The 24,873-nt window shown below is 32.7% G+C and overlaps 1 protein-coding gene and 1 long non-coding RNA gene across 3 annotated transcripts; one reads left to right on the plus strand and one right to left on the minus strand.

Annotated features, from left to right (window-relative positions):
- On the minus strand, positions 1 to 5,252 carry LOC133305163 (uncharacterized). Of its 2 annotated transcripts, XM_061505292.1 has the most exons (8): positions 4,910 to 5,252; positions 4,653 to 4,793; positions 4,096 to 4,323; positions 2,980 to 3,187; positions 2,361 to 2,497; positions 1,935 to 2,015; positions 1,051 to 1,117; positions 1 to 885 (listed from the first exon to the last, which is right to left on the minus strand). In XM_061505292.1, the coding sequence occupies exons 1-8, from the start codon at positions 5,203 to 5,205 to the stop codon at positions 586 to 588; spliced, it is 1,458 nt and encodes a 485-aa protein (XP_061361276.1). In that variant the 5' UTR covers positions 5,206 to 5,252; the 3' UTR covers positions 1 to 585. The 2 variants fall into 2 exon arrangements, with proteins under 2 accessions (XP_061361276.1, XP_061361277.1); XM_061505293.1 differs by lacking the exons at positions 4,653 to 4,793; positions 4,910 to 5,252 and adding an exon at positions 4,440 to 4,564 and having other exon boundaries at positions 2 to 885.
- Positions 5,253 to 10,130: 4,878 nt separating this feature from the next.
- On the plus strand, positions 10,131 to 17,145 carry LOC133305154 (uncharacterized). The gene is made up of 3 exons (XR_009750732.1): positions 10,131 to 10,246; positions 15,961 to 16,048; positions 16,958 to 17,145. It is a non-coding gene; the product is annotated as an uncharacterized LOC133305154 (long non-coding RNA).
- The last annotated feature ends 7,728 nt before the right edge of the window (positions 17,146 to 24,873 follow it).

The following is a 24,873-nucleotide window of genomic DNA, read 5'->3' on the forward strand; positions in this document are numbered from 1 at the left end:
GATAATTTTATTTTGTGGAAACAAAATATTTCCCGAAAAAACAGGAACGAGGGTATTACTTATTCTTCATATGCCGCCTGCAAATATCAGCTAAAGGTCGCCCCGTGACATACAATTTGTTTGGACAAAAAAAAATATAGCCTCATTACAATAAATAATATAACAAAAATCAAATTAAAGGGTTAAAAAGCCCATTTTTTTAAATGATCTTCAAGTTGTTGAGGAGACAAAGGATATGTTAAGGTGTGGCTGGAGGCAGACTCAGAATGCTGATAAGTTGAAGATTGGTGGTGTTAGTAATTGTCATTCGTGTGGTGAATAAGATCAGAGCTCTTATGCATAACGTTAGCTGGTGTGCTCCTCGCTTGAAAAGTATCATGCAGCAATAATCAGCAGAAACGCCTTCAATCTTCGTGAGTTTACAGAATGCTTCTGGGACTATTATCATGAGTTCAAGTAATCGTTCTAGTTCCCTGCTCAGGTTCCCAGACCACCAATCACTTTGAGAAAGCAACCTCATTTATGTACCACAAAGTCAAAGGCAATTTTTGCAGATAAAATACCCTGCTGGGCTAGCACTTGCGCCTATCTATCTTTGCATCGTGGGGTTTCACATGGAGGAGGAGGTACACCAAAGACCCAATCAAGAACATTCAAATATTTGGATCTAAAAACTTCCCTCTCCTGTGCATAGCAGTGCATTATGATGGCTGTTGACAAGCTGAAAACCACTACGTCAGCTCTCTTGATCGTTCTTGACTGTGGGAGATATCCTGCATCAGCCATGCATGTGAAGAAACTCTCAATAGCACGGGCAAAGCAGTATAAGGATATCTCCATTCGCCTACTTTTCTTCTCAATAGCCAATCCAAGGCCAGTTGGGAACTGCAAGAGAATGCATAGTTCAACTTTCATAACAATTTTTAATGCAATTAAAATAATATATTATTTCCATTAGTGTAATTCCAGCAAGAGTTTTCTGAAAAATAATACAAATTGAAATACCCCAATCAAAAAGATAAAAATATATGGATACAGTTAGCAACTAACCGTTCCCATGGCCACCATTGGAACGTTACATCTTTTGAAGATCCTGAACAGGAAGCAAGTCCACATCCTGATGAAGAATAGAGATATCCACACCATACATGTCATTTTCAAGTTTCAACAAAATTCATGTTGTCAAAGTAACAATGAGGTGAAGCAAAGAAGAAAAATAAAAAGAAAAGGCTAGTAAATACATAGATAAAATTAATTGAACATAAGAAAGAAGGCAAGTACTTTAAACGGTGTGTTCTCATTTCCTATATCAACATAACCATTAAAATTTAAACTGGGGTATAGCAATACTAGAAGAAGAGAGGTTATAGTTACTACCTCTTTTTCTTATTACTTCTTACTACCAAATCTTAACCGTTGATTTCCGTCAATCTAACGGTTGTAATTTATTGGGTCATACTTATTAATTAATTATTAATTTTCAATAAATTATAACCGTTAGATTGACAGAGATTAATGGTTAAGATATGGTAGTAAGTGGTAGTAAAAAAAAAAATAGTAACTATAACCTCTCACAGAAAAAAAAAATCTTTTGAATCAAAAACAAAGAACAAATTGTAACATTAATTGTATACCACTATCTCTTTAACCATTACATATTGGGAAGACAATAAAACTGCTGCTATTTTAATTATTAGAATAATTGCATACGTATTCATTTATTTATTCTAGTAATTGTTGCATTTAAATTTAATGTGAATTTGCAAACTGAAAATATTGTTTTAGCGTATTGACCCTCATATGCCAAATGGACAGCATGTTGTTTCAACTTCAAACATAGTTGGAAATATTGAACAACTCAAAAACTAACAGATTTAGCTGTAAGACAACCAGTAACAAAATAATAATGCCCGAACAAGTTCAAAGATTCTAACCAGGCAGATGCGCAATAAGCAGACAGAAACAAGCTTGATCTTGCAGTGCCAACAAGACCCTTGGCCAAGATCGTGTAGGGCCTGCATATAAGCATCTTCATAATGGGCAATAAGAGCAAAACAATATAATCTCATATTGAAAATGTCATAACTATACACCACAAAGAATGATCTTCATATTGTGCTAATTTTGAGTGCGCTTGGGAAATATCAGATGGAATAATTTATTGTCCAGCAAAGTCCTTTGCATGACAAAATCAGAGTATGTGCAGTATAATGTACTCAGTTTGAAAAACCACCATTAAAATAACACTTTAATAAAAAATTTCACAGAAACTAAACCCTGATAGAACATAATTTCATAAAAGTCTCACAAACTATCAGGTGAACAGTAAATTGGTTGTTATGTATTCCAATTAGGATCACCTTTTTAAAAGCCCATTTCTATGAACTATTAGTGCAGGTATCAGATAAACTGGAAGATAAACAGGTAATGCTCTTTTGTAGGCTTGAAGGAGAAAAGAAAGGGCATGTCCACCACATGATTGATTCCCATGTACAATCTGCAAAATATCAGTGATTGTAAACACTGAAAGAAGCCACAAAAATCACAATTTTTCTATCATGGGTTAAAAATCAGATATTGAACAGATCTAGATAAATGTATCAAACAGAAATTACTGATTACCCAGTTCAATAAAAAGTATCAGGACATAATGGCAAAGTTGAACACGACCCATGAAAGAAAAAATAATGAGAAATGCAATACCATGAATATAATTAAGCTTGAATTTCAACCAAAGTCCAGACATTTGTTAAATGCAGTTTACATGTACTCCCAAATCAAATATGAATTAGCATACATCATAATAGACACATTTCCCAATATTCAATCATAATGAAGAAATCGATGCTATCAAATTCAGCTTCCAAATTTCATACTGAACACGTAGTTCAATAACTATGTTTTATTTATTTCCCATGGATTAATAACACACTGAGAATGAAAGAGAAGGAAAGTAATCACAAAATCCTTATTTCATACCGAGCATGGGACTTTCATATTTGGATTTAATTTCACATTGACGCCCATGGTCCTGTAGTATTTCTCTATTGCATCCAAATTTGTAAAAGGCTTGCCACTGGCTATATCTTTTACACCTTGTAAGATAACTGGGTCCTTTCCACCATGTTTATTGAGAAAGGATTTATATGAAGCTGGCAAACTCTCTTGCTTTAATATATAAGCAGACCTGAAACCAATATATTCTCTATTATCACTAATCTTTCTTTGAAAAATAATTCTTTTGATCATTATTAAATGGGAAAAAGTGGGGTAGGGAGAGAGGGACATATAGTGTGTGACAGTCTTGGAAACATTGCCCAAAAGAGAAACTATGGGTGCACTTGCATGGACACAATCATGGCTGTAAAATGAGAGTTATATTTTCATTTGCATGAATATAAGTGGTATCCAAAGCTTTCTTACTATCAAAATTAATGCAACATTTGTCACAAGGTAAATAAAAAGGGCTATCAAGAAGAATTTTGAGATGGGCAACAGGTTTCTTAGTATTTGTTCTTTTCTGATTCTTATTACCTTCCCATTTACCTGGCAGCTTTTTAGTTACCATACTGCTATAGGATGACATCATATTATGTTGTTTGTCACAAGCATTGAGCAAATACATATATTCAATTATAATACAGCTCAACAATGCAGAGTCCTGCAGCTTCAATCAATCTTAGCATGGATAAAAACTAGTAAATGGTGAATAACCAGCCCAAAATCAATAACTGATCAAATCAAAGTCTACTGTTAAAGGCCCACTGAGTGAACTAGTTCAACCACTCAAATTATATGAAGTATTTAATCAGACAGAAGCTGAATTTTCTGGAGTGTAAATATCAGCATTCTCATATGAAGAATGCATCAAGCTTGGAAGGTATCTATATGAAATACAGGCATGTTTATCAGTCAACTGAACACAACAATAAATTGTGAAGCCATCAAGTGAAACACAAAGACTATTTTTCAAAAATTACAAGGCTTTGCCATAAAAATTTGAAAGGGACAAGCATGCTAACAAAGTAATAATAGATCATTTTTATCAGTAAAAATAAATAAATAATAGAAAGGGTACATAACATGATTACATACAATATTTGGGAAGAGGAGAGACACATAAGCAAAATGTCACCGTGCTTCCATGTGAGAGGCTTACAAATTCTCCCAAACCGTTTGCTCTTAATCCCACAACGAGATGCCAAGACAGCAGCACGCATGAGAATGTAAATGGCCAAGCTCGTGTGCTGTGTCTCTAACCCTGTTAGAAGCATCGATGACCCAGCAACCGCGCCTGCCAATAGAGCCCTCCATCTCGCTGTCCTGAACCACAACACAAAACCAATCACAATCACTCCCACTCCACAAACCCAAGAAAAACAAAAACAACAGCAACACTGAAGAGCAAGGCCAAACAAATAAAATCCTACGGCTCAAACCTCAGCAATTTGACTCCTCAAAATTACCAAACGGTACATGCAAACGGGTTGATTTACACTTCTTTGCACCATTTAGTACAAGGATTCGAGCGGTTGAGTTTTGAATCACATCCACAATTTGGCCTATAATTATATAGATTTACGCGCATTTTTGAAAGAGAAAAAAATAAATAAATAAATATTCCAAAAATGCAAGAGAAAAAGAGAACATGCCTTCGGTGACCTCCGAAAGCACCTATAAGCTCGTCCATCGACACAAACGTTCCAGCGAAGGTGCCAAGAAATAGACCATATCTCAGAGTCTCCTTCAGAGAAGCAACAATCGCTTCGCCGTTCGTCACCACAACCTTCTTCCTAAGCAAAAAAAAAAATCGAGGAACGAACGAACGAATGAACGAACAAACGAATGACATCAACTATCACAAACATGAATAAAACTTGCTAAGCCATTTTTTGATTTTCGTTTTCACCTTGGCGGTTTTTTCCGCGTGAATCGCGCCAAGATCGCGAAGAGAGCGAGACCGCCCTTGAGGCCAGCTCCGATCGAGAAACCCTTCGCCGAAGCAACGAGGATTCTCCGAAGCTTCGCCAGTTCCTTCGGCGGAATCGCGTCGACGATGCTGCTGCGCAGTGAACAGGCGCTTGACGACGCGGCGGAAGGAACAGACCTTTCGGTGGAAGTGTCGTCGGCGCCATTGCGGAAACCGTTGATCTCCTCCGGATATTTCTGGCGGCTTCCGCCGTATTCGGCGGCGGATGGCGACATGGCGGCGGGGAAAGTGGAGTGGAAGAAGAGAGCTTGGGGGGAATATTTCAAAGAGAAAAAAGCCAATAAAGATGACAGAACAGTTTAGAAGTTGCGTTTCATGGAGGCTCGCATAACGATAACAGTGCGACACGTGTGTGGTTCCCGAAGCTAACCATCACACGCCTAAGGTTTTTCGGTTTTTTCTTCTTCTTTCTGTTAATAATTTAAAGGGATATGTTATATGGATAAAATATTTTTTCAATTAACTGAGATAATTTATTTTCGGTGAGTTCAAAATATGTTATTTTGGGTAAAAATTAAGGTGTTTTTATAACCATAATATATTACAGGATTATATTAGTCTTTATTAGTATAATTTTTTAATCTTATAACTTCAAAACGATGTCGTTTTAAAGTATTTTGGTGATCGGAAAATATTTTTTTTAGTAACTCTTATGGCAAATTTTTTTTTTATTTAATTAAAATTAAATTAATGCCGTATCTAATTTGTTTTAAATCAATTGTTATAAAATATTAATTTATTGATTACTTGATTTTAAATTTTTTAATTGGTAATACTAATAATACAATTATCTTCATTTATGATTTTATAATCACCTCAGTGACGGAGCATTAACTCCATAATACTATATATTATTGGTGAATTAGAATCAAAGTTCGACTCTACAACTCTTAATTTTTTTTCCTTCTTTTTGTTTTATCTTTTTTCTTTCACTTTATCTTGTGTCTTGTAACACACATTTTTCTCTCGTGTCTATGCCTTCATTTCATGCCTTCATTTCATAACGCTTCCCATATTTTAAACTAGGGGAATGTTATAATTATTAGGGAAATACTTATATTTGTAACATGATAGAAAATTAATTTCTTACACAAACAAACTTTGGTGGGACCCATTGTGAAAAAAAAAACAAAAAACAAAAAAAATGATAGCACAATAATCAATGGGTCAATAGAAATATAAAAAAAAAAAAATCACTTTTCCTATCCTATTACATGATAGATGTATTGCCCTAATTATTATTAAGTAAGTTTACTCTCTTTTATTATTATTTTTTTATGACCTTTAGCTATTGCAACAAAATAAGTTTACTTAATTTCTCTTTTCAATCACTTCCTCAATTCTCTTTCTTCTTTTTCTCCTTCAATAATATTCTACTTGCCGGTAGCTGACAATTATAAAAAAAGTTTTTTTTAACTTTAATTTAAAATTAGCTTTTAGCTTAAAAAAATTATCAAACAGACTCTTGTTACTAGAGCTTAATCTATGCAAGTTGCAAGTTATTTAAAATAGTCTACCGGCTTATATTTCTTTTATTTCTTTATATAATTAAAATTAATAATGATAATTTTGGATAAATTATTTGATTAACTTAAATTAAAATACTCAAAATTAATTAATATTTAAAATCCAAGAACATTTGATTTAAAATAATACTTAAATAAAATTTAGAAAAAAAACCTTGACAATTTTAATATTTGATTTTAACATCTTTTGAATTTATAGACCGGCATGGGCGTACCGCGTGTGGCTTGTTGCAAGACAGCATCAAATCAAATCGGACTAGGACAGGTGGGGTCAAAATGTTTTTTTATTTTATTTTAATTTTATTAAACCAACCCAATCAATTTTTGTTACACGAGGAAGGTTATACTTAGAATCTATTTTTATTTACAAAAATTCTCACAATCATATATTAACCATTGATTTTTGTCAATAAATAATTATTATTTAGTGTGAATTAATAATTAATTAATGAATTTGATTTGTGAAAATAATAATCGTTGATTGATGATAATCAACGATTAAGATATGATTGTAAAAAAATATAAACAAAAATAAATTGTAAGTATAGTCTTCATCGTCTATTTTTATCCAACGTTTATTTTTAGATAATTATAATGTAATGCAAAAGATGGATGCAATTTTTCACGCACTAATTAAAAAAAATTGTGGTCCTTTTGAATTTAGTTGATACTGGAGGTTTATTTGCTTTTTACCACATTAAATTATTAAAAATCAAACAAATTCCTCTTTGCTAGCTTTTCTTATCTATATCAAGCTATAAATTAAATCTTAAAATATTTTAGGTCCCTATTTTCTCCTTTCATATAAAAAATCTCATCTGCAGCAATCGATTTTTCAACAAAGTCTGTTAGTAAGATTTTTAAATTATTTTTCTCTCTTTGTGACATCAGTGGACAATGTTGAAGAGAAAGAAAAAACAAAGTAGCTTTATTAGTATAAGAAAGTCTTACTAGTAGATAGCCAAATTGAGGCGGAGCCAGTATTTATTTTTCTTAATTTTAATTAGTTCATATCATAATATATTTAAATTATATTAAATATATAACATCTAAGCAAACAGCACTAAGAGGAGTTATAATTTTATTAAATATTTTTTAATTTTACTAAAAATAATTTTTTTTATACAAGTAAAAATCAGACACATAACTTAATACAACTTACTCAAATCTTTCATCAAAAATATTTTAAATTTTACATAGGGCCAAATTACAATTTTAATTTGGGTCAAATTATAATTAATTATATAGTTATATATAATAAGTACAATTTATTAGAATTTAGCCTGAGCCGAGCCCCACCCACACTATATGTGGCTCCGCCACTGCTAGTAGACTTTGTTAAAAATCAATTGCTGGAAAAAAATTTCTTATGTGAAAAAAGAAATACATTTGCCAATATTTAATATATATTTAGATGAAAATATGATTTTTAACTATTAGAAAATAATATAAATCATTAAAAAATATTTTCACCTACCAATTTAAGCTTTTGGATTAAAAATATTTTCACATACCTCATGTCCCATATTCAATCATGATTGTCTCCACTTTCTTTGTGAAATTTCTTCGTACAAGTAGGTGGATTTATGCATTGTTCACCTTCACTTTTTCTTATAAAATTTCTTAGCACAGGTAAATAGACTTATACTTTATCCATCCTTCATACCTGGTAGCTCCTATATAAAGAGGCATGCTAGAAAGTAATATAAACCATTAAAAAAACCTCTCACCAACCAGTTTAAACTTTTGATTCTTTACATTAACATTTGGCAAATTGTTTTTTATTTTAAAAAAGTCGTTTTAGTCTCGCAACTCTAATGCTTTTACTGGTTCCAGACTTGGCACTCCATCCAAATCTAAATAAATAACTTCCATCTCTCGTGTATTTGCAATGAGCATAAAATGTTTTTTTTTAATTCATTGATATGTCTATTTTCGATTTGGATCTTCTCTTATGATAAAGTAAAAAAGAGAAATATTAATTACACATTTTTCGACATGCTCTTTCTAATACATTCTTTATCATAGGATGACTTTTATACAAGTCTTATTAAATAGAGATTGGACCTGTGTTATTTAATAGGATCCATATGAAATTTGCCTAGCCCCATGCCTATATTACACCGATACCGACACAGGATACGAGACACAACACGATATAGGGTCCGTTTGGATGAATTTTTTTCTTCAAAAGTTGTTTTTTTTCTTGAAAAAAAGCACTTCTCATTTTTAGTTCATTTGGATGTCTACTTTTAAAAAAAAACAAAAGTCACAAAAAAAGCCAAAAACTTACTTTTTTCAGAAGCTAAAAATTTTAACTTCTACAAAAAGCAGAAGTCAAAAGCCAAATATTTTTTTCAAAAACTAAATATTTTTATAAAAATATAAATAGCTTTAACTTTTGTAAAAAACACTTTTAAAATAAGGAAGAGATAAAAGTCACTTTTTTAAAAAGGTGAAACAAACAGGCACATAATCTACTGATATATTAATTTTAAAAATATCAGATTTTGATATGTTAGAATACATTTTGATATTAAATAATATTTTTAATATATATAATTTACATTTAATACATATAATAACTCATAATAAGTCATATAATCAATCAAATATTCAAATTCCATAACATAAATATAAAGATAAAATAATTTTTCATGTTTTTTAAATTTTTAGGTCAAATTTCATTACAGAAAATATTTGATTTATAAATTAAATTTATGTTTAGTTAAAAGGATAAAAATAAAATAAATTTGGACATAAAAAAAAGTATCAAAAAAAGTTGACCGATGTCGAAAGCATGTTGAAAAACATTGACTGCATATTGAAAACGTATCGAAGCGTTGCCCACGTATCAAAAAAATAAATTCCGTGTCACTGTTTGACACATAATTTTTTCTCCGTAAAACATGTCCGTGCATCAAGACCCATGCCATGCACAATAATATATTACAATGAGTGTAAAAAATATTTTAATATTTTCTAATGAAAAATATGTCATTCCGGAACTACTTCATGTTATTATTATTATTATTTATTTTTTTGGAGATAGGAACTGCTTCATGTTATTAAAGAATAAGAAAACATACAAATTTCCTTGAACTTTCAATGTATACCTAAATCTTCATCTACTCTAACCACTTTATTCAAACCTGTTCCTTATTAAATGCATTCTGTTAACTAAAACAACGGTTGCCATTCTTATTTAAGAATAAATATTTGATATTACTATTGTACCTAAATTTAGTATATCCTATCAATTAGAGCATTACACATGAGAGGAAAGAGAAAAAATTTAGCAGAAAAAAAAGTAAATTTTGGCTGATATGTTATGTTTTTATTGGTGGAATGCACTGAATATTTAGTGCAACAGTAATATCAAAAATTTATTCCTTATTTAATACACCTAAGATTGAAATACTACAAACTCGGAATAATAAATATAGTGAGTGACACTAGCCAGAGCGAACCCACCTTAGTTCTTTTTTTTTTTTTTTTTTTTTTTTGAGGTTATTCTGTTCCTAAGGACGGTGGACAACTTTTTCTTTTCGGAAACCCCAAAAATCACACGAGATGATTCTATGTTGGGAAATTTTCTTTTGCGTTTGTTTCTTCCTCGAAGATAATTCGAACCATTAGATTACCTACCACAACAATCAACGGATAAAAAGGCTACTGGAGAATCTTCCGGGAGTACGCAGGATTTTCTCCCAGTTTGGGTGTAATCAAGGTAACTCTGTCGGTCTGTCTTGTAGAATAAACAAGCATGTCCGGGATAAAAAGGTCAACGTAGGAAAAAAATTAAGTTGTTATTTTGACTTCTTCTTTTTAGATAGATTGCTATTTTGACTTATTTATACTTTTCATCTGTTTATCTTCTAATGATTTTTTTAACAATTAAAATTCACTAGAAAGAACAATCCCTAACTCAAAATTTGAGCAATGAACCTTTTAAAAGACATGAAAATACGTCAAATAAAAAGTATTATATTGAAAAGTGATTTATATAAAATATAAAATTATAAAACCAACTCAATGATGATAGCTCAATTAGGTGTAATGGAGCTAAGTGGGTGGCGAAAGATCTCAGTTCGATTCCCACCAATGTCATCTTGGGGGAAGGAGGCATAAGATCTTAATCCTTGACTCGTATCGTACTCAGAATTAGTCTCATAGCCGATTCAAAGAGTCAAAGCTTGTGGACAAACTTGGGGGAGCCTACTTACCTCAAAGAGGTAATTAGGATTGATATAAAAAAATAAAATGATAAAACCAAAAAATACTATCATTAGTGATGGATATGAAGATTAAAGAATCAATCCCAACAATAAGATAAGGCCTCGTAACAGACTAAGTAGAGGCTAAACCAGGTAACTCACTATAAATATGAGTCATACCTATCAGGTACACATTTTTGGCTCATCTTTACTTCTATCATCATTGTGCACACACATCACGCCTTGGCTAACGTCATATCATTCAGTGCACAATGATCCATACATCTTTCCAGTATCTCTCTCATAGATACCTGTGAGTGTACAGATCCTACATTGAGCCATCACCCAACGGGTGAACATTTTACGGTCTACCTGGATCAAACATTGGAGCTGTCTGTGGAAAATCGGTAAATTTTGGTTCTCATTCTGCAATTGTACATACGTGCAGAGCAGCGAATAACTTTCTACCATCGTCGCTGCCGCCCCTCATTGATGACCAAGGCGGCCAACAACTAGTTTTAGAAGAAGTATATGTCAGCGACGCTGAATCAGACTTAGCATCAGCTAGAAATAGGGGTAACCCGGTTGTGAACCAGTTGTGCCCACCCCAACAACAAGCCGACACAGATAATCAAATTGCTCAAACTACCCTCAACGCTATCATGTAGAGGATGCAAGAGATGAAAAATAAATATGAACTAATATTTCTTATGAATATATATGAAATTGAGTGGGATCTATGAGGAAAACAAATATATGTTCAGAAGAGACAAAATTATCTATGATAAGATAACATTTCAAATTTTTTATTTATAAATTTTTATACCTTATATACCAAATTTATTCCTTGTTTAATCAAGTTAATTTTGACTTGATCATCACTCAAGCTAAAGTATTTTGAAGGGTTAAACAAGAACTAACTTTCCCATCAAATATCATAAGCTACTAACACCTAGAAAACGCAATAAGGATGATCGTTTAATTGTGTCAAACCTTCCTCTAGCACATTTGTTTTGGGGGTTTAAAGGTGAATACAAGAGTTCGATTTTGAAAGATTTGCTTGATGATAATTGATGGTGATGAAATTTTGACATTAGAATTAAGTATTTAGTAGACTATAGTTAATAGTATTAGTAACAATTTGAAAGTACTTGATAAGCCGAAATTATGTTATTTTTAATTTGGCTATGTTTTAGTACTTGCTATCAAATCTTGATGGTACTATTTATGAAATTGTTGTCAACGAGCCTTATATTTGATATTATGCCTATCAATTTTTAAATTTAATATATAGTATTCATGAGCGCTTTTTTTTAAATATTGAAGATTTTTATTTTTACAAATTGGACATACCGATCGATATTTGAAAGAATTATATAAATTCTTTATTAAGGGTATTTTTGTCAAAAATATTCATTTTTATCCTATCTAGTATTATGCAGTGCATTACCAAATATTAGATAATATTAAAATTTAATCAAGTCTTATACGGTCAGGCCTTATACTATCATATCTTATACTATAAGACCTTATCTTATCCTGTACATCAAACATGCCCTAAATCACTTCATTCCATTCTAAGAAGCCCTCAAATAATGAATTGAGTTGCTTTTAACATTTTGATTTATTATTAACCACTTCATCCTCTCCGTTCAAACATAGTCGAATGAAATATATGAACAAAAAATAATTTTTCAGTTATAATTAAAAAAAAAGGAATGAGAATTGAGCTACAACTCGACAAAAAAGTATTATAGAAATTCAGAACTATGTACCCAAAAGAACATTCAAAACAAAATATTTCTTTCATTTAACATTTCCTTAAAAGTAGGTATTATTAATAAATAACTACTCATATATATATATATATATATATATATATATATATATATATATATATATATATATATATATATATATATATATATATACACCCTGACTTTTTCTCTCCTCTCTCTTCTCTCTTCTCAATTGTGTGTGTAAGAATATTCCTAGACACACAATTAAGAAGAGAGAGAGGAGATAGGAGAGAAAAGAGAAAAAAGTCAGGGGATGAGGCTCACATACAATTTTGTGTATAAGAATATCATGTTACATCATGTAACATGATATTTGATTTACCTATATATATATATATATATATATATATATATATATATATATATATATATATAAAGGTTCAAAGAGAAACAACATTACAACATATTATGGAAAATGTCCGTAGTAAACTTGGCGGCTGGCAGCAAAGATGTCTATCTCTGGAGGGGGAGTAGCTTTGGTGAGTTCGATTTTGTCTTCCACCCCCATTTCCATATACAGTATGCGAGATTGCCATAAGGAGTATGCAATGAGCTAGTCCGAATCCAACAAAACTTTATCTGGGGGATACTCATCAAAATAGGTCATACCACGTGGTGGGCTGGGATATCCTGACTAGCTTGAAGGAGATGGGTGGTCTTGGCCTGAGGAAAACAACTTTGATAAATGATGCTTTTCTAATAAAATGTGTTTGGTGCTTTCAAAATGAAGTTAATTCGCTTTGGTCCCGTGTGCTGCGTGGCAAATACAAGGTGTAGGTTGATCAAGTGCCAATCCCTAAGGCTGGATGCTCTCCTTTCTGGAAGGCAATCTCCAATATCATGCTTAATATGCAAGATAACATAGTTTGGAAAATCGAAGACGGGGTGACAATCTCCTTTTGGAAGGACAAGTGGGTCGACTCTTCTATATGCCTTTGAGATCATGTTTGAAGCAGTGTACCCGAAGATTTGAGGGACTTGTTGCGAATACGGCAAGTATACCGATTATATAAGTAATAAAGTAAATGAGTAGAGTATCGTTTCCACGAGGACTAATTACAAGCAATAGTTTCACCATTTTTATCTAAGTTAGACAATTCAAAAGGTGATTTCACAAGTAACCAATATTTAATTAAAAATTAAATATAGATGATAGTAAAAGAAATTAATTAAAAAGATGAACTTGAAATTATGAATAAAAATATAGTTAGGTTTACTTCACCTTCGATCCCCCTTAATTGGTTTAATTACAATTCAATAATATTCTATCTAAATTATTTCAAACAATTCATCATCTAAAAATTAATTTGTTAAATCTTAATGTCTTAGTTCTTTACCCTTTAACCCAATTAGAATCCTAATGTCTTAGAAATCCCATTTAGATTAAGATTTAAGCGCAATGAATTATAAAATTTTGCAATTCCTACAAGCCTATGACTAGATCATGCAAGAATTGGTGTTCTACCATTGTCTAGATAAAGATCGCAATATGTCTATTGTGAACCCTAACTTTCTATATCCCTATATAATTGGCCAGATCATAAAAGAATTTAAACATGCAAATCAAGATAAACACAAATAATTTGAGACAGTTTATTAATGAAAAGAATTAAACCAAAATAAGGATTCACGTCGGATCCATATTCCTAACTACAAAAGAAACTTAGTCAGATATAACTGGCTTAAAAAAATAAAGAAAGAAAAAGATATAGAAGATGTCATGAAGAAGAAGAAGAAGAATCAATGTTGCTCAATCACCTTCAAGCTTTTCTATATGAAAATCTCCATTTTTGCTCTTGCCTTCTTCTCTCTCTGTTGCAGAATATGCCACCCTCCTTTCTGTTTCCAAGAGTTTCCTTTTTATAGTGATGAAACTATATCTTTTAATTTCTCATAGTGTCTTCAATGAAATCTTCACTAGAATCTCCAATCATATCTTTAATCAAATCCTTAAAATCTTTCCTTTTATATTTAAAGGAAAACTTCCTTAAAAATATTCAATAAGATCTTCAATGAATTATATGATTCAGAAATCCAAAGCAAATCAACTTGAGCTCTCCAATTTATCTCTTCATTGAGCTAAAAATTGTTGTAAAATATAATAATTTTATGAGAATATTAATAAGAATAAAATAACAATTTAATTACAAATATCATATCTTTTAATTATTTTTAAATCAGTTTCATACTCATATTAACCCTTAATATATAATAAATTGGAGACTCATCAAACAATTCTCAGATTTAGACATTGATGTCCTCAACAGTAAACTACAATAAACAATATGAAGTAGTAAAGCAACTTTGTGAAAGGAAACACATAAAATTCAAGCATAATATTGCATTAAACAAATAATTGGGAATAATTACTCAAGAGAATACTATGCTAAACATGAATGACTTCCAGTGTTGAGAACTTCAAATAATATTTTCTAGTTTTCAATAGGAATAGAATCTATAATAGTCCTCACTAGTAGTGTTGGATTAAATATTGAAGAATAATTAGAAGTAAAAGAAATAAATTCACCTTTGGTGAAAAAGGAGTTAAAATGATAGTTAAAGGATAAAAATGCGGGTAAACAAAGTTACCCAAAAAATGAAAGTAAAGTTAAAAATATGATTAGAAAAATATTCTAGTCCATTGGGTAAAGTTTGGTAATGACTGGAGGTGTGTAGTTAGATAAACCTTTACCCAGTTGAATTTAACTTGACCTATATAAGTGAAATTTCTAAAAAACTTACGATTCATTCTTATTTCTCCTCGCGGACGACAGTGGCGGAGAGAAGGAAAATGGAAGTTTGAAATCAAATCTTCCAAGGATCATAATTTGAGCTAGAGACCTCCAAATCACTATGTTCCAAAGCCAAACTTGTGATGAATTTCGAAAGGAATCCATTGATACCAGTATTTCTGGGTGGGTTTCACTGTAGAGAGAGATCTTCCTCATCTAAGATTTCGAATTTCATGGATAATGGAGATTTTGATAGAGCTTGAAGCCATGGGAGCTTGAAGTAAGCCTTCTCCTTCATTCTAGGTAAGTTTATGTTGAGAAATCCTGGTTTTCTTTGAGTTTTGAGGAAGATTGAATTTAATTTTTCATTTTGAAAGTTTGGTTTGATTGAGCATGTTAGAGCTTGATTGAGGCTTGGCTCATGTTGAGAAAAGTGTTCAAATGAAGATTTTAACGGTGAAAATGTATTTGGAAAAATTGAGATACCGTATTTTTGAATAGTGACGTATATGAATAGTACCGTATACGTGAATAGTGACGTATACATGAATAGTACCATAGAGATGAACAGTACCGTATGTATGAATAGTTAAGAAATATTTGATAAGTAAAAGATTAGATCAATAAATGGTGTGTCTGGTTAACTACTTGGCTTTGAACCATTTTATTGATATTTGTATGGATTCCCTATTCTAGGTGCGCCTAAGAGTCTTGTTGAGGATCCTACATCAGAGGAGGCTTGGTAACTCGGTTGTTGGGTAGGCCATCTATACAGCTTTGAGAGGTAAGCTCTATGTTTATGGGGTTCGCTCCTACTTTGTGTTCCGCCATAGTGTACGGACTGTGGTCAGGTTGCATGATATGTATGAGACATATGATATAGATGCATTCATATAGAGCTATATGATGATGTGATATGATATGTTCTGATGTGTTTAATTTGATATGTTTTGATGTGTTTACTTTGATATCTTTTGATGTGTTTACTTTGATATGTTTCGATATGAAGTCTGTAATGATTTCTGGACATTGATTTGTTTATGCACTGATGTCCGCTTGGGGTCCTCCCTTGGGACTGACTGTGTATATATCTGTTATATGTTGAGTTCCGCTTGGGGTCCTCCCTTGGGAACATGTGCACTGATTTCCGCTTGGGGTCCTCCCTTGGGATTGATTGTGTACACTATGTTATGTGATGATCTTTGGCCATTGATCCTATGTGCACTGAAGTCTGCTTGGGGTCATCCCTCAGGACTGATAGTGTACATCTCTGATATGTTTTTGGTTCCGCTTAGGGTCCTCCCTTGGGAACATGTACGTTGATTTCTGCTTGGGTCATCCCTTGGGAATGACTACGTACATCTCTGATATGATATGCTTTGTTCTGATGTGATTATTGTGATGATTTTTGTATATGATATTTGTTACGTGCGTTGATTTCCGCTTGGGGTCATCCCTTGGGAATGACTGCGTACGTCTCTGATAAGATTTGTGTATATGCTTTGTTTAATTATGATATTTGATTATATGATATGTTATACAATATATGTTCAGTATAGTATGATATATGATGTTTTGTATATTATGTATCTGACTATCATGCAGGAAGTGAGCCTAGGGTATGAAGAGTTCTCTATAAACCTGGAGCTTACTAGAGATTCGTCTCTAACCCCGTTTTGAGATATGATTTCAGGAACACAGTTAATTGAAGAGCCCTCATGGGACAAGGACACTAACCGTGGCTAGAGGTACTAGTATGAGGATATAGAGTTCTGGGTAGCCGGAGGCTACTATTTATTATAGATGTTATTTTTGGAGAACATGTACTGTTGTATAGTGTTCTATTCATTTGGTGATCATGATGTCTGATCCTTTATTTTGTATATGGCTTGTATATGTTTTGTACATGTCTTTCAGTTGGATGCATGTACATTTGAGTATTCAGGCATGTTGATATGATGATGTAGTACTCAGTTTATGTTTATGTGTTGGATTGCATGCTGTTAGACATAGTGGCACGGAGCTAAGTAATGCATGCGCCCATGAATGAGTATATGATCCTATATGGATATCTGGTATGTCTGAAAGTATATACTGTATAAATTGTCTATCAGGGTACCTTGAGAGTGAGATTTGCAAATCCCCAGTTGTCCGATTTACAGAGGTTACTCTGTCCAATTTTTGTCTCCGTCAAATAAGAATTAAATTAGAAGAAGTATGCAATGTGATTGATGCTTCCCGGCAAGTATATCGATCGCACAAGTAATATAATAGTAAGTAAAGTTCGTCTCCACAGGGATTGTGATCGTTTATCAATTAATATTCCTTTCAAGAATGGAAGAGTTTAAAAGGGTTTGTTTGTGACAAATAATGTCGATTTGAGTAAAATTAAAATTAAAGACTTGTTTTTGTATTTTCATATTGAAGAATAAAAATAAGAATAAGAATGAATTGATTTGTAAAAATGAGAAAAGCATTGTAGCTAGGATACACTCACCATATGATCCTCACTCCTTACTATGGATTGATTTACAATATTCATTTATAAAATTACTCGGATAAATTATTATCTAAAAAATATTAATAGTTAACCATCAATTCCTTGCAAGGTTAACCTTTTAAATCCAATTGGAACCCCAATTCCTTACAATATTCCTCATGGTATTAAGCAATGAACTCAATAATTTAGGCATCTGCAATTCAATACACATATATTCCTAGCATGCATACGAACCGTTATCCTACCCCCTTTCAGGATGAAAACCCCAATATTCCTATCTAGGGTTCTAACCCTCAAACTATCCTCAACTATCAGATTGATCAATCCAAATAAAGAGAATATAAATACGCACAGGATAGAGATAAAGAAAATTTATATAAACGAAAAATCATAAATCAATCCGTCTTAACAAGGGTTCACACAGGGTTTGTGACCCTAACTACAATAAAAAGTAAACTAGTCAACCATAATCATGGCTAAAAATCCAATATTCAATAAAAACATAAAATTAAAAGAGAAGATGAAGAAGAACTTGATCTGCAGAATCCTCTCGGAGCACTATCGTCGTCTCACTTCAATAGAATAGGTCTGGATACCTAATTCTGTCATGAGGATCCTATTTATAAGTCTCTTTCATTCTTCCAAAATTGCCTTTAAAATAACACAGAGTAATTTTCCCGCAACCCGGCGCCAGTTGGTGCCGGTTTAGAGCAAGTTTACGTCGCGCCTCTGTCCGATTAACAAAAGTTGGAACTGAATCCTCGTGGACTGGCACCAGTTGGCGCCATAGTGGCGCAACTTGGCGCCATCCTTCTTCAACTAAAATGGCGCTAGATTGCTTGAGAAGTGGCACCACTTTTGTTCATTTTGGGCGCTAGATGGCATGGTTTTGGTGCCAAGTGGCGCCATTCCACTGCCACTTAATTTCTTCATGAATTTGGCGCCAGTGGGTGCCACTCAAAAGCCTTCGCTGCAAAGTTCGCAATCCAGCGCGGGTCCGCGTCAGTGTGGCGCCGGTACGCGCCATATGTTTCTGTCTATTGTACTGTGATACATCTGTGTGAAGTCGCGTCAACAGGCTTTTCATAATTTTCACTTTTTTTTCTTTTTGTAAAAACACAACCAAAAGGTGAATATTATTTACATAGAAAGAATCAATATAAATAGCAAATATGTATTTAAATTGCTCTTTTATGACTCACTTCTTATCAATTTTAACACAGAAAAACCACACTTGCAAGAGGCACATCAAATCATTCCCAGATTTAGACGTTGTTGTCCCTAGTAATGTACAAGACTCAATTCGGGAAATATTCAATTATTCCAATATAACATCACATAGACAATCAATAGATCACTATGCTAAGCATGACTGAATCAATAGAAAGAACTCCTAACAATGCCTTCTATTCTCATGAAATTATCAGAATCTAGCTTGAACACCCCTCGCCAAGATAAACATATAACGCTCAGCACTCAAGTGTTTGGGGGAGTAACAATCACTCAATTCATCACAGCAATAACACTATCATAAGCTTGATCATATTCTCAAGTTCCTAAAGATGAGGAACATTAACACATGCACAATTGATCAAAAGGACTTCTCATGGATATAATTTGGCCGGACTTAAGGGTAGGAATTTATGGGAAGTAGCTAAAATTGTTAGTTGAGATTGGAATACTGATATATTATTGAAAACAATCAAATCTCAAACAAATTTCAGCTCCAATATTCTTTAAGATCAGGGGTTCATCCCTTTTATTTTCCACCTTCTTTTTTTTCTTTTTCTTTTTACATTGCTAGAGACCCTTTCAAAAATTTTCAAAGAAATATTTTATATTTCTTCTTTTCTTTTTGACATATTACTTAACTTCAATGAAACTTACCCCAATCGATTTTTCTCTTATTTTCAAGTATTTTAATCTCAACAAAGGTAAGACAATAGGAATATGGCTAAGCAATCAGCAGGAATTATGAACAAAAAGGCTCAGGCTCAAAGGGGTTAACAATGGAGAAATCAAACAGGTGGGCTATCTGGCCATGGCTAACAGAATAAAATTGCCTTAATCATTTCAATCAATGCATGCATCTCAGAGAAACAGAGCAAGTTCTAGAATGCTATCACAGTGAGGTCTCTCAAAATAAAATAAGTTTTTAAGCACAAAACCTCACCAACTATGATGTCAAGCTAGACTTCCAAAAGAAACATCAGGCATCATTAATCATTCAAGCACAAAATTCAGACAAACGAGCAATCATGAAATCTACTCATATCTATGCAAAGTCATGCCAAAATGTCATATAACATACTTCCAAAAATTTAGTCAAGGACATTAACTAGATAAGCACATTAAACCTGAGAATTGCTTGAAAAACAGATCACTATATTTTTTTATTTTTTAAAATACAGAGCACACAAAAATAACTAAGAAAATTAAAAGAGTTAGAATATCTCCCCTGATAGAAGAATTGCAGTTATAAGATGCAAGCATACCATTTCCAGATTTAGAGAATTGCTGTCCTCAGCAATAATTAAACCATAAGAGGAAGAAAAACCTGCACAATGAAACAAACAGTGGCATATAGGATGAACTATAATGCGCACATTAAAACATCAGAGAGAAATATACCAACAAAAGTCGGAACTGAATCCTCGTGGACTGGCGCCAGTTGGCGCCATAGTGGTGCAACTTGGCGCCATCCTTCTTCAACTAAACTGGCGCTAGATTGCTTGAGAAGTGGCGCCACTTTTGTTCATTTTGGGCGCTAAATGGCATGGTTTTGGCGCCAAGTGGCACCATGCCACTGCCACTTAATTTCTTCATGAATTTGGCGCCAGTGGGCGCCATATTGGCGCCACTCAAAAGCCTTCGCTGCAAAGTTCGCAATCCGGCGCGGGTCCGTGTCAGTGTGGCGCCGGTACGCGCCATGTTTCTGTCCATTGTATTGTGATACATCTGTGTGGAGTCACGTCAACAGGCTTTTCATAATTTTCACTTTTTTTCCCTATAAAAACACAACCAAAAGGTGAGTATTATTTACATAGAAAGAATCAATATAAATAGCAAATATGTATTTAAATTTCTCTTTTATGACTCACTTCTTATCAATTTTAACACAGAAAAATCACACTTGCCAGAGGCACATCAATGATATGTCATGTGAAAAAGGATTAAAGAAAAAGAAAAAGTTAGCTCGTATTTTCGTAAGTTAAGTCTTCCGCTGTTTCTGTTTGTATCATATGTATGTTAATTGAACCGACTCGAGACGAGGATGTTACAAAATCTAACTTGAATCCCTCTCTCTAGGATAAATAATACACTCATCACTCAAATGTTTAGGGTAAAATCACTCAATCCATCAATATAATAACACTACCATAAGCTTGATCCTATTCTCAAGTTCCTAAAAATGAGGAACACAGACAACATGCTCAAATAGATCAAAAGGTCTTTTCAAGGTTGTAATGTGACCTAGTATGTATGTGGGAAGTAGCTAAATTTCAGATATGAGATTGAAGCACATTAATCCAATGCAAAATCATTCAATTCACATGCTTATTTTCACTAATTTTTTTCTAATGCATAACTTTCCTTTTTCCGACACCTTTTTATTTTCTTACTTGCTGCCTTTTTCATCACTTAAAAAAAAGTATTTTTTTTCTTTTTCTATTTTTTTAAAACAAACATAGTTTGTTAGAATAATTGAGCATCTTATCTTGGTTTTTCCCTTTCACTCCTATCATCTTCTCGCATATTCATGGACAACTTTACATTGAATTCCAATCTCATATAAAGGTATGAAGATAATCAAACAAAATAAGTCTCAGGCTCAAATGGGCTAGCAATGGAAAATAATTCCAGGTAGTTTATTTTAGCCAAGTGGTTATACAGAATAAAGTGTCTTTATTATCTCAATCTATGCATGCATCAAGAGAGAAACAAAGCAAGTTCTAGAGTACTAGTACAGTGAGATCTCTCCAGAAGAAATTTAAACTATTTAAGCTCAAACCTCACGTGTTATGGAATCAAGTTAGAATACTATTCCTTATTTTCTAAATCATGGTATTATCCAAAAATTCTCAAAAAGAAACTTATTCAAACGAGCAGTCATACTTTCTTATATGAGATTCAATGCAACGTCATGACAAAAAATCATTGTGGGCTCTCACAGTATCACTCGTGTTTCCTAAAGTTATTCATGTTTATTAACTTATGAAGCTCATGCAATTCAGAAATAGCATTCAGAGACCAGTAGAATAATAAAAGAAAACTAGAAAAAAATAAAATAAAATAAATAATAAGATTAAGATATCTCCCCTGAATTTGAAAATTCCTATTGAGTGTCTCTTTCTTGGTGTCTACTTCTCAGTCAAACCATGTTATGTGTCCACAATTCCCAGATTTAGAACATTGTTGTCCCCAACAATAAACTCTAAACTAGAAATGAAGTGACTCAGTTCTGCGTACTTAGGATATATAGAGATTAAAACAAAATAATATGATAATACTAACTACAAATATAAGAGTGAGTATGTATCTCAATACAATACCAAAAGAAAATTAAAATAAAATAAAAGAAAATAAAACGAGAAAGAAGAAGTCATGAAGAAGAAGAAGAAGAAGAATCAATGTTGCTCAATCTCCTTCAAGTTTATCTCTCTGAAAATCTCCATCTCTCGCTCTTGCCTCCTTCTCTCTCTGTTGCAGAATATGCCAGCCTCCTTTCTGTTTCAAGGAGTTTCCTTTTTATAGTGATGAAATCATATCTTTTAGTTTCTCATAATATCTTCAACAGAATCTTCACTAGAATCTCCAATCATATCTTTAATCAAATCCTTAAAATCTTTCGTTTTATATTTAAAGGAAAACTTTACTTAAAAATATTCAAGGAAATATTCAATAAGATCTTCAATAAATTATGTTATTCAGAAATCCAAAGCAAATCAACTCGAGCTCTTCAATTTATCTCTTTATTGAGCTGAAAATTAATGCAAAATATAAGAATTTTTATGAGAATATTAATGAGAATAAAATAACAATTTAATAACAATTTTCATATCTTTTAATTATTTTTAAATCAATTTCATACTCATATTAACCCTTAATACATAATAAATTGGAGACTCATCAGGACTGTAGCCTCAATCAAGTGGTTGACTAGGATGGTAAGTGGAATTATAACATATTGCTACAACTTTTCGATTCAGAGGTGGTTGAAGAGATCAGAAGTATACTCCTTCCTGATATGCATGATGGTACATATAGAAGCTTCTGGTTAGTGGGCAGTACGATAGTAGTACATGTCAGTAATTGTTATCTATATCTAGCAAAACAATCCTTTCAGCATAATAATTTGTCTAAGGAGGTTTAGAACAAGTTGTGGAAATAGAAAAGGCCTCAACGAATTCAAATATTTTTCTGGAGATTATTACTCAAAAAGTTTGCCTACAAAAGTTTCCTACAAACTCTTTGCTCGATTTGTCAGCAGGAGAGGGCTCTTTGCTGCATATTTTTTGAGATTGCTCGGTGATCCATGATATGTGGTACAATCTCTTGCCATATGATAGACTAGCTTAGTTCTTTGATGCCAATTGAGATGATTGGGTGATTGATAATTGGAGTTGCGATGTCATGGGTGTGGGAGGGTTTGTTTGGAGAACATTATATATTATTTGTTGCCTGTATATTTGGCACTGGAGAAACGAAGTGACCCACAATAGCTCTCCCAATGGGGATCGTCACCTTGCTCAGCCAATCCTTGAATGCTTGAAGGAGATACAACTTGGCTTTATATACACAAAGCCAAGGTTGTGACTCCATTCTTCCAGGGATGTTAGCTGGCAGCCTTTTTTGACTCCGTATGTTAAATTAAATATAGATGGGGCCTCAAAGGGTCGAACGATTGAAGTAGCTTGTGGAGGGCTTCTTTGTGACCATAAAAAAGTTTGGCTAGGGGTGTTTGTTGCAAGAGTTTGAGACTATTCTACTTTGCAAGCGAAACTGTAGGGTATGTTAAAAGGGCTAGAGAGGTAGGTTGGAGAAATATTTCAGTTGAAAGTAACTGTGAAACAGTCATTGCATTATTTTCTAAGGAAGACAATGAAGCTTGTGAGGTCCTATCTAGTGGATCAAATACGAGCATTTCTTAGTCGTCAATGGTATGTTCGGTTTATGCATGTTCTTCAGGAAGGCAACTAGTGTGCAGATTGATTGGCAAACTATATGTTGCTGAATCTAGTGTTACCTTATGAGACTCACTTCTCTAACCCCGCAGGACTATGGTGTCATATCAAGGCTGACAGTAGGGGTGTGATTTTTACTAGAGGTGCATAGACTCGCTAAGAGCTTCCTTGTCTAATATTTTCCATGTTTTATGTTTCTTTGCTTTCTGTAGTTACTCCAATGTATCAAAAAGAAAAAAAAGTTTAATATTTCTACTTTTGTTATAGAAAAAAATCTTTACTATATTAAAATAAAAGTGAGCGAGTTAGACTAATCTTTTCTCCTTCTTCTCCTTTCAATGGGATCCATTCACTTTTATGTGAGTGTGACAGAGAAATTTTTTTGTACTAAATGCAAAAATATTTTCCCCATTTTTCTTTGAAAACACTATAAAAGAAACATAAAAATTTCCTCTATTAGATTATATACAATCCAGCCCCCTGTACTCTATTTTTTTTTAATTCCTTAGTAATCTTTTATAGTTGACTATTACCCTAAATCATGTACTTGATTTGATTTATACCTTATTGTATTTTTTTTTTTGGGTCCTTTTATTATCAACAATTTTCTAAATTTCTTTCTATTTTATATATTTTTGTTCCCTAAAGTAGATTCTCTTAAGCCGCATATACTTGTAGTGAGCTAAACTAAAAAAAGACTATTTCAAAAAAAATATAAGCCAAAGCTAAAGTAGCAAAAGAAAATATAAAACTTTTTAAGACCATTATTTCCCCAACTAATTAGCACCCAAAAATAATTTTGTCTTTGGGATCAGTAATAAATTAGTGCATTTTTAAAGTCCCAAAATGATCCAAATCCTCATCATCAATATAGCTGACTGCAGAGCCAAACAACATGCGTTTTTCCCTCTGCTTAAGCTAGCT

The sequence above is a fragment of the Gastrolobium bilobum genome, unplaced genomic scaffold, assembly GCF_033153095.1.
Source record: "Gastrolobium bilobum isolate Gb01-03AN ecotype WA unplaced genomic scaffold, APGP_CSIRO_Gbil_v1 utg27305, whole genome shotgun sequence".
Taxonomy (NCBI): Eukaryota; Viridiplantae; Streptophyta; class Magnoliopsida; order Fabales; family Fabaceae; genus Gastrolobium; species Gastrolobium bilobum.

Excerpts from the sequence above, each read along its gene's own strand:
- LOC133305163 (XM_061505292.1), bottom strand. The coding sequence starts at position 5,205 with ATGTCGCCATCCGCCGCCGAATACGGCGGAAGCCGCCAGAAATATCCG. Across the intron at positions 3,188-4,095 it reads CTCTCCTCTTCCCAAATATT|GTCTGCTTATATATTAAAGC; the intron begins GTATGTAATCAT and ends TATTGGTTTCAG. Across the intron at positions 1,118-1,934 it reads GCTTATTGCGCATCTGCCTG|GATGTGGACTTGCTTCCTGT; the intron begins GTTAGAATCTTT and ends ATTCTTCATCAG.